A 13,827-nucleotide genomic window follows, 5' to 3' on the forward strand; every position below is an offset into this window, starting at 1 on the left:
ACCTGATTGGATGGAAAACGGTCAAGTAACTTACCAGGATGCCCTTTCACTGGATCCTGCTGCAATTTAGCGGATTTTTTAGTTAACTAACTCACAATAGGTGGGTGGCCATATCAGGAATATGGCCATAACAGGAGCACCCACCTTATTTTGAAAGTAACACTGTAATGCTCAAAGTGTGTTTAACAAATGTGCCAACTTTGGCTGTTTTTTTTCAATAAATAGGCCTACTTTTATGGATACAATCATTTTAACAAATATGTGGTTTTTCATGATTTTCTCATGTAGCTCCCCCTTAAGGATTTTAAAACATATATTGCGATTTCATATAGAATAAGACGAATTTTGTAATATCTTGGTTGCAATGTTCGAACATGCAGGACACTATTATAAACAAACACCACATGACTCTAGCAACTTGAAACAGATGAAAATCGTGGAAACCAAAGCTACAGTGAGTGTGTCGATCTGAACTTACAAAATGCAGAAATTAGTACTCATAGTAATAAAGGGGGAAAGGAACTGGCCATCCTACCCCATTATCTCCTGGCCTAGTACCCTCATAAGTGGTGCCTTTTTGGTAACACTCGTGAGGTTCAGACCTGTCTTCAGACAGCTGACTAAACAACAAACACCAATAATGTAATTGTCGAACTAACAATTGCAGGATGTTGAGACACTCCCTTGAGAGACGGCGGGGCCACAGTGGATGTGAGTGTAGTGGTCACGCTGTTGTGTTGCAGATGCGGACTTTTGCTGCGGGATGCGGTCGCCGTCAGATCCCCGGACCCCGGGCTCATCCCGGCAACACCTTCCCGGTCCGTCTCTCACCAATCTCTCTCTATCTCTCTCTTTCTCTCTTACAATTTTATCACTTAGTGCTTGTTTGTTACTTGTCTGTGTGTGTGCGTGCGTTTGATGGATGTGACAGCTCTGAACGCGTTCTGGTTGAGGGGGAAGAGGAAGGGCGCTGATCTATCAAGGACCCACCTGCATGGCTTCCTCGACACGATACTTGCATGATTTCGTTGTATATGTAACTGCCTCTATCTTGTTGTCGCCTCTTCTTTACTCCTGGAAAGACTACATAGAAAGAAGATCCTGGCCGTGTTCTTACAGCGCAATTCGTTCTATCCACCTTATTACAGAGCACTTCCCCCATGTCTGAAGAGAAAAAGTAGCACGTAACTGTCTTCTGATTGTACTGCGTGTTCAGTTCAAAGTGTGTCATGACTCGCTGTATGCCGTCAAGTGGCTAGTCGATGAGCCTAGAGAATTCAATCTTCCTACACTTCCGCAGAGGCGTATTACCTATGTGCCAGAGACGTTACCTAGCGAGTACGGCGTTCATTCTGAAGAGTACTTACCGATAAGTACGGTAACGCCTGTAGTGGCAGGAATGTGAACTGTTTGGAAACACGTACTGAGGTGAGTTTTTTTCTTACTGTCGGGATATGGGGTGAGGGTTAAGACGATTACTTACGTATTTGTTGACATTAACTTCGACGGTCAACATGGACACGGAGCATTTGATTTGTATTGTGGAATGTTGTCGTACGCAACCGATGATAACAAATACCCTGCATACGACTTGCCCGCGCAAAACACAGTTCGAAAGAGGTTATGGTAGCACACAGACTTTACAGACCGTCATCTGTTGCTACGACGTTCAAGTTATACAGTACACGTTCTCAAGTTCAGATCGAACGCCTTGATTAATAGGCAACTTCTCTGACATAAAAGCTTAAACTCGCTTCAAATCGCTGACTCACAACAGTGACGTCATGACACACTTTGAAATGAACACCCAGTATAAAGAAGCACTAATGTGGAGATTCTTGTCTTCACAGACTGTACAAACACCAATACAGTCATTCAACAGTTGCTACATTCTTCATGTGGGCTTCAGACTATTCATTCACTACAACTTTTTGTATATTATTCAGATCACAAATGATCTTGAATTTGTAGAAGAACTGTGCAAATTAAAAAAAAAACAAGGTTATTATGAAAACAAATTGCAGTACATAGAGCGTGAAAAATAAATAAAACTCAAAAGTTGTAAAGATGTATCTTTACAGTTAGATCACAATGATGTCATAGGCACAACAGTCGGGTGTCTGCTGATTCATACTTCTGACATCCTTGAAAGGCAATCCGACACACATTGTTTGCATATACTTTCTCATACTCGCTGCTTCATGCCTTAGAATGTGTGGCTCAAGAAACAAAGTCTTTTTCATATAATATATAAGGAATATTATAGATGTATTAAGTTGTCCTACAGAAGTCACTCAGCTGAGTGCGCTCCTAGTATAATGGCAGTTGACATTGGATACACGTCAACATATATGCCTAACTTGGAGTCAGGCCACAAAGGGAAACATCGAAGGAGGAGAATTCGATCCGGTGCTGTGGATTGAATTCGGCGTAGCTCAGTGGTCAGAGCGCTTGCTACCCGGGTTCGATCCCCGGCGCCGGAGCGAATTTTTCTCCTAAAATATTAAGTGTCAATGTATAAGGAACTTTAACACGAAGTGAAAAATGATATGACTTCCCTGATAATGATCATCAGTTCAAAGTTATCCACAGGACGGACCATGATGTGCTCTGTAGAATAATAATTAAGCTTTTAATAGCATATTGGTAAATGCGTTCATTCTGTTTGGAATTTTATGTAACAAGACCTTACTTTCTGCACACAACTTCCTTATTTTCAGATCAAATTAGACAGATATTTACAAACAGTTTTTTTTTTTATTTTGCAAGAAGTGAGAGTAATGCGAAATTAATTCTGAACAGACCAAAACGAATTTAGCAACTTAATATTATAAGCGAAAATTTTTACGTTAATATTGTGGGACAATGATTCTGAGCAAGCAAGGTAAGATAGTTATGCAAATCTGGCTTCCAGGTTTAGCTTCCTGTAAAGCTGGTTGAATAATTTTAAAGGAAAAAAATTGTTCCGGGACCAGGTATCAAACCCTGGGTATTTGGCTAACAAGCAAACATTCTGATGGAGGCAGGTGAAAAAGTTAAATTTTTTCTTCCATCATGTTAATAATGTCAAAAGAAGTGCTTACACAAATTTTGGCCACTCAACCGCAATTGCGAGGGCGTCCAGAAAGTGATTTTCTCTGGAGCTGTTTACAGAGAAAAAGCACAATTGCATGGAAAGATGTATTGGAATAGATACAGCAATTGTTGCGCTATTTGTCAACATATCTCCCACTGGAATTGAGACATTTGTCATACCATGGATCGATTTTTGTATCCTTGTGTCGTAGAAGTCACCCGCCTGGGATCGGGATCAGCGTTTGACAGCAGTCTGCACCTCTCTGTCGATCCCATGATATGAACAATGTTTCAATTCCGGTGGGGAATATGTTGAAAAATAGCTCAACAATGAATGTGTCTGTTCCTATAAATTTGTCCAATGAAATATGTTTTCTTTCTGTTAACGGCCCCTGGCAAACTTATTTTTACGACCCTCGTAATTGCGGTCGACTTGCCAAAATTTGTATAAGCACTACTTTTGACATTATTAACAAGGTGAAAGAAAACAGTTTAACTTTTTTATCTGCCCCATCAGAATGTTTTCTTGTAAGTGCGCCAAGGTAGGTAGTTATTTATTTAAGGGCTTTTTAAATTAGGCCTACATAGACTTCTCTGAGTTTATGAGAAGATGATATGGCAATGATATAAAAATGAAGAAATGAGACTGGCAGAAGTATTCGAAATACTCGGTGAAAATCTGCCTCACGGCCATTTTGTCTAATAAAAATCTATCGGGCACCAAACCTTTAACCGTTCCGTGAAAAACTCCAAAACAGGACAAATGGCAAGTTGATGTCCGTGATGTTGAAATAAGCTCAAACAGCATAACAATGTACCAGTCCCTTGTAGAGCTAGCTTCTGATCCTGTGTTGCTGTGTGCCTTATGTGGGAAAACGTACAAAGATGTGACGGTCGGACTGGCCTGCAGCATGGTTGTTGTGACAAGCACTCATTTCAGTACCATCTGTGTTGCACCTCTGTGTGTAGGGCTCCCGCGTCTACCAATGCCAATCTGTGCATGGGGTAGGGACGAAGCAATCGCAAGAGGCCACGACTCTGTGCATGTGTATCTTGCTGTTTACTGTAAGCCTTCTTCTTATAAGCAGGGAGTCGTATCTCATGGCTGGACAATTAATAATTCCTTTTTCTCAGTCTCAATTCCGGACTATCAGTTTAATTTAAACTTCGCTGGGATCAAATGTACCGGTATTTCCTTTCTATGAGACTAGCAGGTAATCATTATACCTCAAGTTATCAGTAGGAGCATAGTCCTGGGGTGCAGCCTATGTGAAACAAAGCATCTAAGTTCAGTGCGCAAGACGATGGCTTTGGATGGTAGGGCATAAAAAATTGTATTGTTATCAAAATTATATTTCATTCTTCATGTCTTAACAAATTTCCAAAATAGAATCAATTTTATGGTGTTAGATTTATATTATATATGTATACCATTCAAAATTAATTAAGATTTTCATTTATATCATTATAATGACTGTGATTAAATTTTGATGTAATTTTAGTCCACATAGCTCTATAAAACATGTTTCCATGACAGTTCACAGAACATTCATTCATATTACTCTTTGCTCTTTACTGGCATACTTCCCTCTTAAATCATCACTAATAATAGATAAACTACTCTACATTATCTTGGACTCAATTATTTATAAGTATCCAATTTAAAAACATTATTCCATCAGAACCATCTTTCGTCAGTATTCTTATAATAAGGGTATTGTGACTTCAGAGTTTTAGAGTATAAACATAAGTATTCAAAAGTAAAGAGTATGGACAAAATGTATCTATGAAGTGGAATCTTAACATAATATAAATAGACAGACATACTGGCAGTCAAAAAATCGCTTTTCGAGTATTAGTTTGTCGACAAAAATGAGCTCTGAAAATATGAGCATTATAACATCGCAACTTGCCAAGACAAATTGAAATTATGCTTTAAAGTATACCGGTATCTTAATAGTCATTATTATTATGTTATTGGTTAAGATTTCCGGAAAAAGTATATGAGAAAGTATATGCAGATTTCAGTGCATATAAGTCAAACACGTTCGACATCATCAGATATTCTTGTTTCATCACATATTCTCATTCTTCATAATAATTCATGAAATAACAATTGAAGTTGGAATTTCTAAAGACTAATCGTTCAGGAACATAGTGTTGCACCTGCTTCTTTATGCACCATGTGTCATTACGAGAACCTTATAATCTTTCCTACAAAACAATTCTGTCTTTCCATTTCTCTGTCCAACTCAGTTCTGAGACATTCTATACAAGAAACATCTCTCGATGCATGTGTCAGATGCTGTTACACAGGACACACAGACACACACAGGCATGGAGGACTGGCTTCCTGCTTATACTGTAACGATCGTGTTAGTGGGCACTATATGTGACATTGCTGCTGTTTCAGGGGGGCCCCTGACCGTCAACGTGAGTGTGCTGCTCCTCAGTCTTGCCTCGCCTGATGAATCCAGCTTGGTAAGTTCTTTGTGGCATGAGTCATGTAATTCACATGCGTGGAGTCACGTTCCACTACTAAATGTATTGTACTGTATTTATTAACATTCCATGGTATTCATACATGCTTACAGCTAGAATATGGAACAAGCAAAAAAACTTAATACTATTATAAATTCTTAATTTATAGTCACAGTCTAGATGAAATATATATAGACGAGATTTACAATATAGTCTACTAGTACAACACGAAGTTTTAGTATCAATTTCATGAAGTGTTATTGAATGTCATGAATTCACCTACAGAATAGAAGGCGTGAGAAATTAGGTACTTCTTTAATTTGGCCCTAAATAATTTTATGTTTTGAGTTTCATTTTTTATATCGATAGGGAGGCTATTAAAAATGTTTGCTGCCATATAACGCACTCCTTTTTGATAGCACGATAGACTTGCCGATGGAGTATGAAAGTCATTTTTTGACGTGTATTTATGCTATGAACTGTTGCATTAGTTACAAAGTTTTCACGATTACATACGAAGAAGATTATTAATGAAAAGTTATACTGACAAGCCTTGGGCATTATTTGTAGTTTTTTGAAAATAGCCCTACACGATTCCCTAGATTTGGCACCTACTATTATTCTAATTACTCTTTTTTGTAATAGAAATATATTGTTACTATCTGTGGAATTTCCCCAGAATATTATTCCAAAACTCATTACCGAGTGGAAGTATCCAAAGTATATTGTTTTTAAGGTATTGATATTTACTATCTCTTGCATAGATCTAATAGCAAAACAAGCTGATTTAGTTTGGGGGTAATTTCTTTAATATGATTTTTCCAATTTAACACATTATCGATTTTTAAGCCAAGAAATTTGGTTGTTGTTGTTTCTAATAGGGATCTATTATTAATTATTGCGCTAGAAATTTGCGACGTTGAATTTGGACAGGATTTAAATTGAATTATGTTAGTTTTGTTACAATTTAATACTAATTTATTGACTGAGAACCAGTCACATATTTTGTACCTAAGATAGATAGAAATGATCGGGACGAAATTCAAGTACAAACTGCTGAGCCATTTATAACCGAACCCACACTTTCAGAAGTCGAAATTGCGATAGAAAATCTGAAAAAGTCAAGTCTCCAGGTATCGATCAAATTCCAGCAGAATTAATACAAGAGAGTGGAAGCGCATTATGTAGTGAAATTTATAAACTTGTACTTGCTATTTGAGAAAAAGAAATTGTACTAGAACAATGGAAGGAGTCCATAATTGCACCTATTTTTAAGAAGGGGCACAAGACTAACTGCAGTAACTTTCGAGGAATATCACTTTTGTTGACATCGTACAAAATTTTTCCCATTATTCTTTTGAGAAGATTAACTCCGTAAGTAGACGAAATTATTGGGGATCATCAGTGTGGTTCTAGGCGTAATAGATCGACTATTGATCAGATTTTTTTGTATTCGACAGGTATTGGAGAAAAAGTGGGAGTATAAGAGTACAGTACATCAGTTATTCATAGATTTCAAAAAGGCATACGACTCGGTTAAGAGAGAAGTTTTATATAATATTCTTATTTAATTTGGTATTCCCATGAAACTAGTTCGATTAATTAAAATATGTCTTAGTGAAACTTACAGCAGAGTCTGTATAGGTCAGTTTCTGTCAGATGCGTTTGCAATTCATTCTGGGCTAAAGCAGGGAGATGCACTAACACTTACTTTTTAACTTTGTGTACAGTATGCCATTAGGGAAGTCTAGGATAACAGAGAGGGTTTGGAATTGAACGGGTTACATCAGCTGCTTGTCTTTGCGGATGACGTGAATATATTAGGAGAAAATCCACAAATGATTACGGAAAATACGGGAATTTCACTTTAAGCAAGTAAAGAGATAGGTTTGGAAGTAAATCCCGAAAAGACAAAGTATATGATTATGTCTCGTAACCAGAATATTATACGAAATGGAAACATAAAAATTGGATATTTTATCCTTCGAAGAAGTTGAAAAATTCAAATATCTTGGAACAAAAGTAACAAATATAAATGACATTCGGGAGGAAATTAAACGCAGAATAACTATAGGAAATGACTGTTATTATTCGGTTGAGAAGCTTTGTCGTCGAGACTGCTGTCAAAAAATCTTAAAGTTAGAATTTATAAAACAGTTATATTACCGGTTGTTCTGTATGGTTGTGAAACTTGGACTCTCACTTTGAGAGAGGAACAGAGATTAAGGGTATTTGAGAATAAGTTTCTTAGGAAAATATTTGGGGCTAAGATGGCTGAAATTACAGCAGAATGGAGAAAGTTACACAACGCAGAACTGCACGCATTGTATTCTTCACCTGACATAATTAGGAATATTAAATCGAGACGTTTGAGATGATCAGGACATGTAGCACTTATGGGCGAATCCAGAAATGCATATAGAGTGTTAGTTTGGAGACCGGAGGGAAAAAGACCTTTTGTGAAGGCCGAGACGTAGATGGGAGGATAATATTAAAATGGATTTCAGGGAGGTGGGATATGATGATAAAGACTGGATTAATCTTGCACAGGATAGGGACCGATGGCGGGCTTATGTGAGGGCGGCAATGAACCTAAGGGTTCCTTAAAAGCCATTTGTAAGTTCCATGTTAGGATTATCAATTGTCTGTATGTGTGTTGCAGAAATATGAAGTGGAGTTCCTCCTACAGCAGCAGTGGTTCGACCCCCGCCTCAAGTACTCCAACAAGAGCGAGTATGAGTTCCTCAATGCCATCCACCACCATAACGACATCTGGCTGCCAGACACCTACTTCATAATGCACGGAGACTTCAAGGACCCCCTCATCCCCGTTCACTTCGCCCTTCGCATCTACCGCAACGGCACTGTATCATATCTCATGCGGTAAGAAAAAAATTAAATTATATTTTATTTAACAACGCTCGCAACTGCCGAGGTTATGTCAGAGTCGCCGGTGTGCTGAAATTTTGTCCCGCAGGAGTTCTTTTATATGTTAGTAATTCTACTGACATGAGCCTGTCGCATTTAAGCACATTTAAATGTCATCGACCTGGGCCGGGATCGAACCCGCAACCTCAGACACAGAAGGCCAGGACTGTACCAACTGCGCCACCTAGACCGACTCATGCGGTAAGAGTGCCTTACTTTGCACATAAGGGTTAATAAGAGAAGATTCAGTACCGGTACTCGTAACTCGAAGGTTATCGCTTATACGAGACTGTGTTGTGAAAGTAATTTAAACGCACAATAAATTTATGCATTGAGAAGTGTACCTTGAAGGAAGACAAAATGTATTAAAATCATCTTAATCCGGACTGTATGATGGATGTTCCGACATTTCTAAGTTCTGCATTTGCTAGCTAAGTATTGTGGTAAGAGGATCACATTATCACTCAAAAACCACGTATTTTGAATTTATGAAACTAAAAGAATTGAACGGGTTACATCAGCTGCTTGTCTATGCGGATGACGTGAATATGGTAGGAGAAAATCCACAAACTATTAGGGAAAACACGAGAATTTTACTTGAAGCAAGTAATGAGATAGGTTTGGAAGTAAACCCCGAAAAGACAAAGTATATGATTATGGCTCGGACCAGAACATTATACGAAATGGGAATACAAAAAATAGGAAATTTACTCTTTGAAAAGGTGGCAAATTCAAATATCTTGGAGCAACAGTAACAAATATAAATGTGTGATAAAAATTAATAATATATAGGTAGCAAAAAAGGAAAACAATTAGATGCATGGAGTGTTGATTGTTTACTTAAGATATCAGTCGTCTAAAAAATAGGATAATGTGCTCTTCCTCATTAGCTTTTACCTATGATTGAGGTCCTGACTGACAGGCCTATATCTAGTGTATTATTATCAGGCAGTACAACTCACGTAACGAAAAGTGTCAGAGGAAGAATAATTGTTGCATACATCTCAAGTCTGATTAGTTTACTTACTACTTGTATGTCATGTATGCAATGGACGGAGAATGGAGCTGGCTACCCTACCAAATTATCTCCTGGCTCAGTTTCCTTATGAATAATACCTTATTGGTGCCACTTATGAGGTTCCAATCAGTCTTAAAACTGTTGACTAAACATATATGCATACATTGGCTTCCTCTTTCAAAAGTAGCAAACAGGAGGCGAGATCATTGTCAATGTCAGTGGTGAAATCGAAGTAGAAACAATTAAAAAGTACGCAAAAACGCGTCCTTGCAAGGAAATTTGAGGCTGAGAAAAACAATACCTGAGTTGCAAGCCTGCTGGCCAGTTGTCTCCGAGTTTCGCCATTCCATTGAAGGAACTTCAGATAATTTTGAAGGGGAAAACCGGACACAACCTGCACTCATTAATTGATCCACCACGCGAACTCGCAGCTTGAGAAACCACAAGCCTCGCAGCGTCATTGCGAAGATGGTACGCAGCACTGGCCTCGCACCTCGCACGTCGGTTCAGAAAAACCAAGGCTTAAATACAGTCCTAGATCATATAGCTATACCCAGATTGCTCGACCTTATAGGCTTTGACGGTAACAACTTTCGTCAGGCTTACTATGCTGCCATCTAGTTGTTGCATAAGGAGTCACGTCATAACTTCCATTTGAATTGCATTTGCGACTATACTGCCATCTCGTGTTCGTTTACGGCGGACGGATGGCGATCCTGGCGGTTGTTCTCTTCAAAGTGCTACCGATTTTAACATAGATATGAGCTATCTGTTATATAGCCTATATATGTATGATCTAGGACACAGTGTAGTTGTGCAATCAGCAGAGAAGAGAATGACTGACAAACAGCTAGGGTTGTCAGATCAGTAAAGTTAGAATATCGTACCAATCATGAATAAAATTGAATTTTAATTTAAAGGAGGGGGTCCTCAAGCTAGGTGTATTCCCAACCCACACTGACTGACAACACTAAAGTCTTGGTTTTTGTTTCATTTATTTATTCATTTATCTATCTATCTATCTATCTATCTATCTATCTATCTATCTATCTATCTATCTATCTATCTATCTATCTATCTATCTATCTATCTATCTATCTATCTATCTATCTATCTATCTATCTATCTATCTATCTATCTATCTATCTAATCTATCTATCTATCTATCTATCTATCTATCTATCTATCTATCTATCTATCTATCTATCTATCTATCTATCTATCTATCTATCTATCTATCTATCTATCTATCTATCTATCTATCTATCTATCTATCTATCTATTCTATCTAATCTATCTAATCTATCTAATCTATCTAATCTATCTATCTAATCTATCTATCTAATCTATCTATCTATCTATCTATCTATCTATCTATCTATCTATCTATCTATCTATCTATCTATCTATCTATCTATCTATCTATCTATCTATATCTATATATATATATATATATCTATCTATCTATCTATCTATCTATCTATCTATCTATCTATCTATCTATCTATCTATCTATCTATTCTATCTAATCTATCTATTCTATCTAATCTATCTAATCTATCTAATCTATCTAATCTATCTATCTATCTAATCTATCTATCTATCTATCTATCTATCTATCTATCTATCTATCTATCTATCTATCTATCTATCTATCTATCTATCTATATCTATATATATATATATCTATCTATCTATCTATCTATCTATCTATCTATCTATCTATCTATCTATCTATCTATCTACCTACCTACCTACCTACCTACCTACCTACCTATCTATCTATCTATCTATCTATCTATCTATCTATCTATCTATCTATCTATCTATACATCTATCCATCGATCCATCCATCCATCCATTTATTTATCTATTTATTTATTTATTTATTTATTTATTAACCTTTGAATAACTTGTCATATTATTTATTTCTAAACTCTTTTTAACTTCGATAAAATATATCTATTTCTTTTAAAAAGTGCAATAATTAAAACATTAAAAAATCCGTAAATAGGAAAAAAATAATGAGCATTGGTTTTTACTTTTTTGGATGAAAAATAAATTACGAAACAGAAATTATCTGGGATCTAGATACGTTTTACTTATTCAGAAAAGAATCTTCTATTGCCCAAAAAATGGCTTTAAACAAATATTTAGTTTGTTATTAAATCCACGTGACAGTATATTTTCTACGTGAGTAGTGTTCTCATTCTTCATTGCCCATACAGGCAGACACACAAATAAGCAAATGTAAACACGCGAAACGATCTGACTTGCAGAGCGAAACTAGTATAATCCATGTATACCTAACTTGTACTCAAAGTAACCAAACTCAGGACTCTACTTATGAGAATACAGAAGCCCATTTGCATCTTCTATGATAAATACGAAACATTTTTCGTTTAAAATAATTAATGTTTTGCATTTCAGCCGTCACTTAATCCTCTCGTGCCAGGGACATCTCCACATCTTCCCGTTTGACGACCCACAGTGCTCCTTCGCCATGGAAAGCAGTAAGTTCACTCATTTTATGCAAGTTCTTTCTAGTGGAAAATCACGCATATTGAGGAAATGTACTTATCATACTCATTTAAACTAACCCTTTACTCACGTTCAAGTTGAAGCATACACACTCACTCCAAAAGATAATTCAACTGACACTTTGTATCCAACGTTTGGTTTTCTACATAGCCGCTTCCAAAGAAACTGTAAACATTTGATTTGAGTCAACTCATGCACACTCATTTCTAAAAACTATAAATGTCTAAATTAGCTTCATATTTTATATCCATTACAAGAGTAGGCCTAGCCTTCGAAATTCCGCCAATAGTACACCTACAATATAAAATTTGGTTGATTCTGGTTCACGTTAACACTTTGTTTAAAAAACTTAAAATTGTTTAACAACACGTTAAAAGTGTTAAAATTTTTAAAAAAGGTTATTTACCTTAGACAGACAACCCATTTCAACGCCGGTTCTGCGTCATCTTCAGTGTCCTACGAACTACTGATGTTCCTGTTGATCTTGCTTACTGCTATTTGCATTCGTCAGTTGTAGCTTTCCATACAATGACACACAGATTAATTAACATACCAATGAACAATGACAACTATACTGAAGAACTAAACACAATAAAATATATAGCACAAGACAATGGATATAATCCTAACATGATAGACACACTAATAAAAAGACAAAACAAAAACAGAACAAACCAACACAAACACCGCATGAGAATAAATACATAACATTAACAAATCACAATACCAATACTCACAAAATTGCAACTTCATTCAGAAAACTAAAATACAAGATAGCATTCAAAACAAATAACACAACACAGAAATATCTAAATAATCACATCAAACATTCAAATAAATATAATTCAACTGGGGTTTACAAACTAAAATGCAATAGTTTCCCATATTTTTACATAGGACAGACAGGAAGAACCTTTCAAACAAGATATAAAGAACACATTAAAGCTATAACCAAACCATACATCACATCAAATTACGCAGAACATATTATCAACAATAATCATGACTACAATAATTTAGAAACAGATATGGAAATTCTACACATCACACCAAAAAGTTCACAGTTAAACATCTTAGAACAATACCAAATATACAAACATACAATAACATACCCACAACATATACTTAATACACAGTTACAGTTCAATACCCACACATTATTCGACATCATAATACATAGCACACAAACAACTACCCACCACCATAGGAGCAACACACCCCCACCCCTACAACTGACGAATGCAAATGGCAGTATGCAAGATCAACAGGAACATCAGTAGTTTGTAGGACACTGAAGATGACGCAGAACCAGCGTCGAAACGGGCTGTCTGTCTAAGATACATAACCTTTTTTTTTTAATTTTAACACTTTTAACATGTCGTTAAAGAATTTTAATTTTTTTTTATAAAATTTGGAATTTGTTGGTAGTGTCAATTGTCATGACCAGTGGCGCCAACTTTTCAAAACATTGCGTAGGCTCAGACTCATGAGTTACAAGTTCACAAAAAAAAAAAAAAAATCTCAAATCCTCTCTATCATGCACCATGATATTAATTTTCATAATACTGATGTGACTACGGATAGTATATAATTACAATATATTTCATGCCATGGACTGAGAGTAGGCCTACGCCTATACCCTAAGTAAAAAAATTCAATTTGCATGGGTCCTCACAATACAAGTCATTTTGCAATAAGTAGAATTAAAAGCATTAGTGTGCAATGAAAATAAATCAGTTTCACAAAATATTTTTATAAATAATTGATTAAATGGCGATCTTACT

The 13,827-nt window shown here is 36.3% G+C and overlaps 1 protein-coding gene across 13 annotated transcripts in view; it reads left to right on the forward strand.

Annotated features, from left to right (window-relative positions):
* The window catches only part of pHCl-1 (pH-sensitive chloride channel 1), a 481,286-nt gene that overhangs the window by 425,606 nt on the left and 41,853 nt on the right, over positions 1 to 13,827 (forward strand). For 11 of the 13 annotated variants that reach the window (XM_069820430.1, XM_069820428.1, XM_069820431.1 and 8 more), the window contains exons 5-8: positions 744 to 818; positions 5,489 to 5,556; positions 8,219 to 8,439; positions 11,933 to 12,015. In XM_069820430.1, coding sequence (XP_069676531.1) covers positions 744 to 818; positions 5,489 to 5,556; positions 8,219 to 8,439; positions 11,933 to 12,015 — 447 coding nt within the window. The remainder of the gene's footprint in view (positions 1 to 743; positions 819 to 5,488; positions 5,557 to 8,218; positions 8,440 to 11,932; positions 12,016 to 13,827) is intronic. The other 2 variants (XM_069820434.1, XM_069820440.1) reach the window with 1 other exon arrangement.

The sequence above is a fragment of the Periplaneta americana genome, chromosome 3 (assembly GCF_040183065.1).
Source record: "Periplaneta americana isolate PAMFEO1 chromosome 3, P.americana_PAMFEO1_priV1, whole genome shotgun sequence".
Taxonomy (NCBI): domain Eukaryota; kingdom Metazoa; phylum Arthropoda; class Insecta; order Blattodea; family Blattidae; genus Periplaneta; species Periplaneta americana.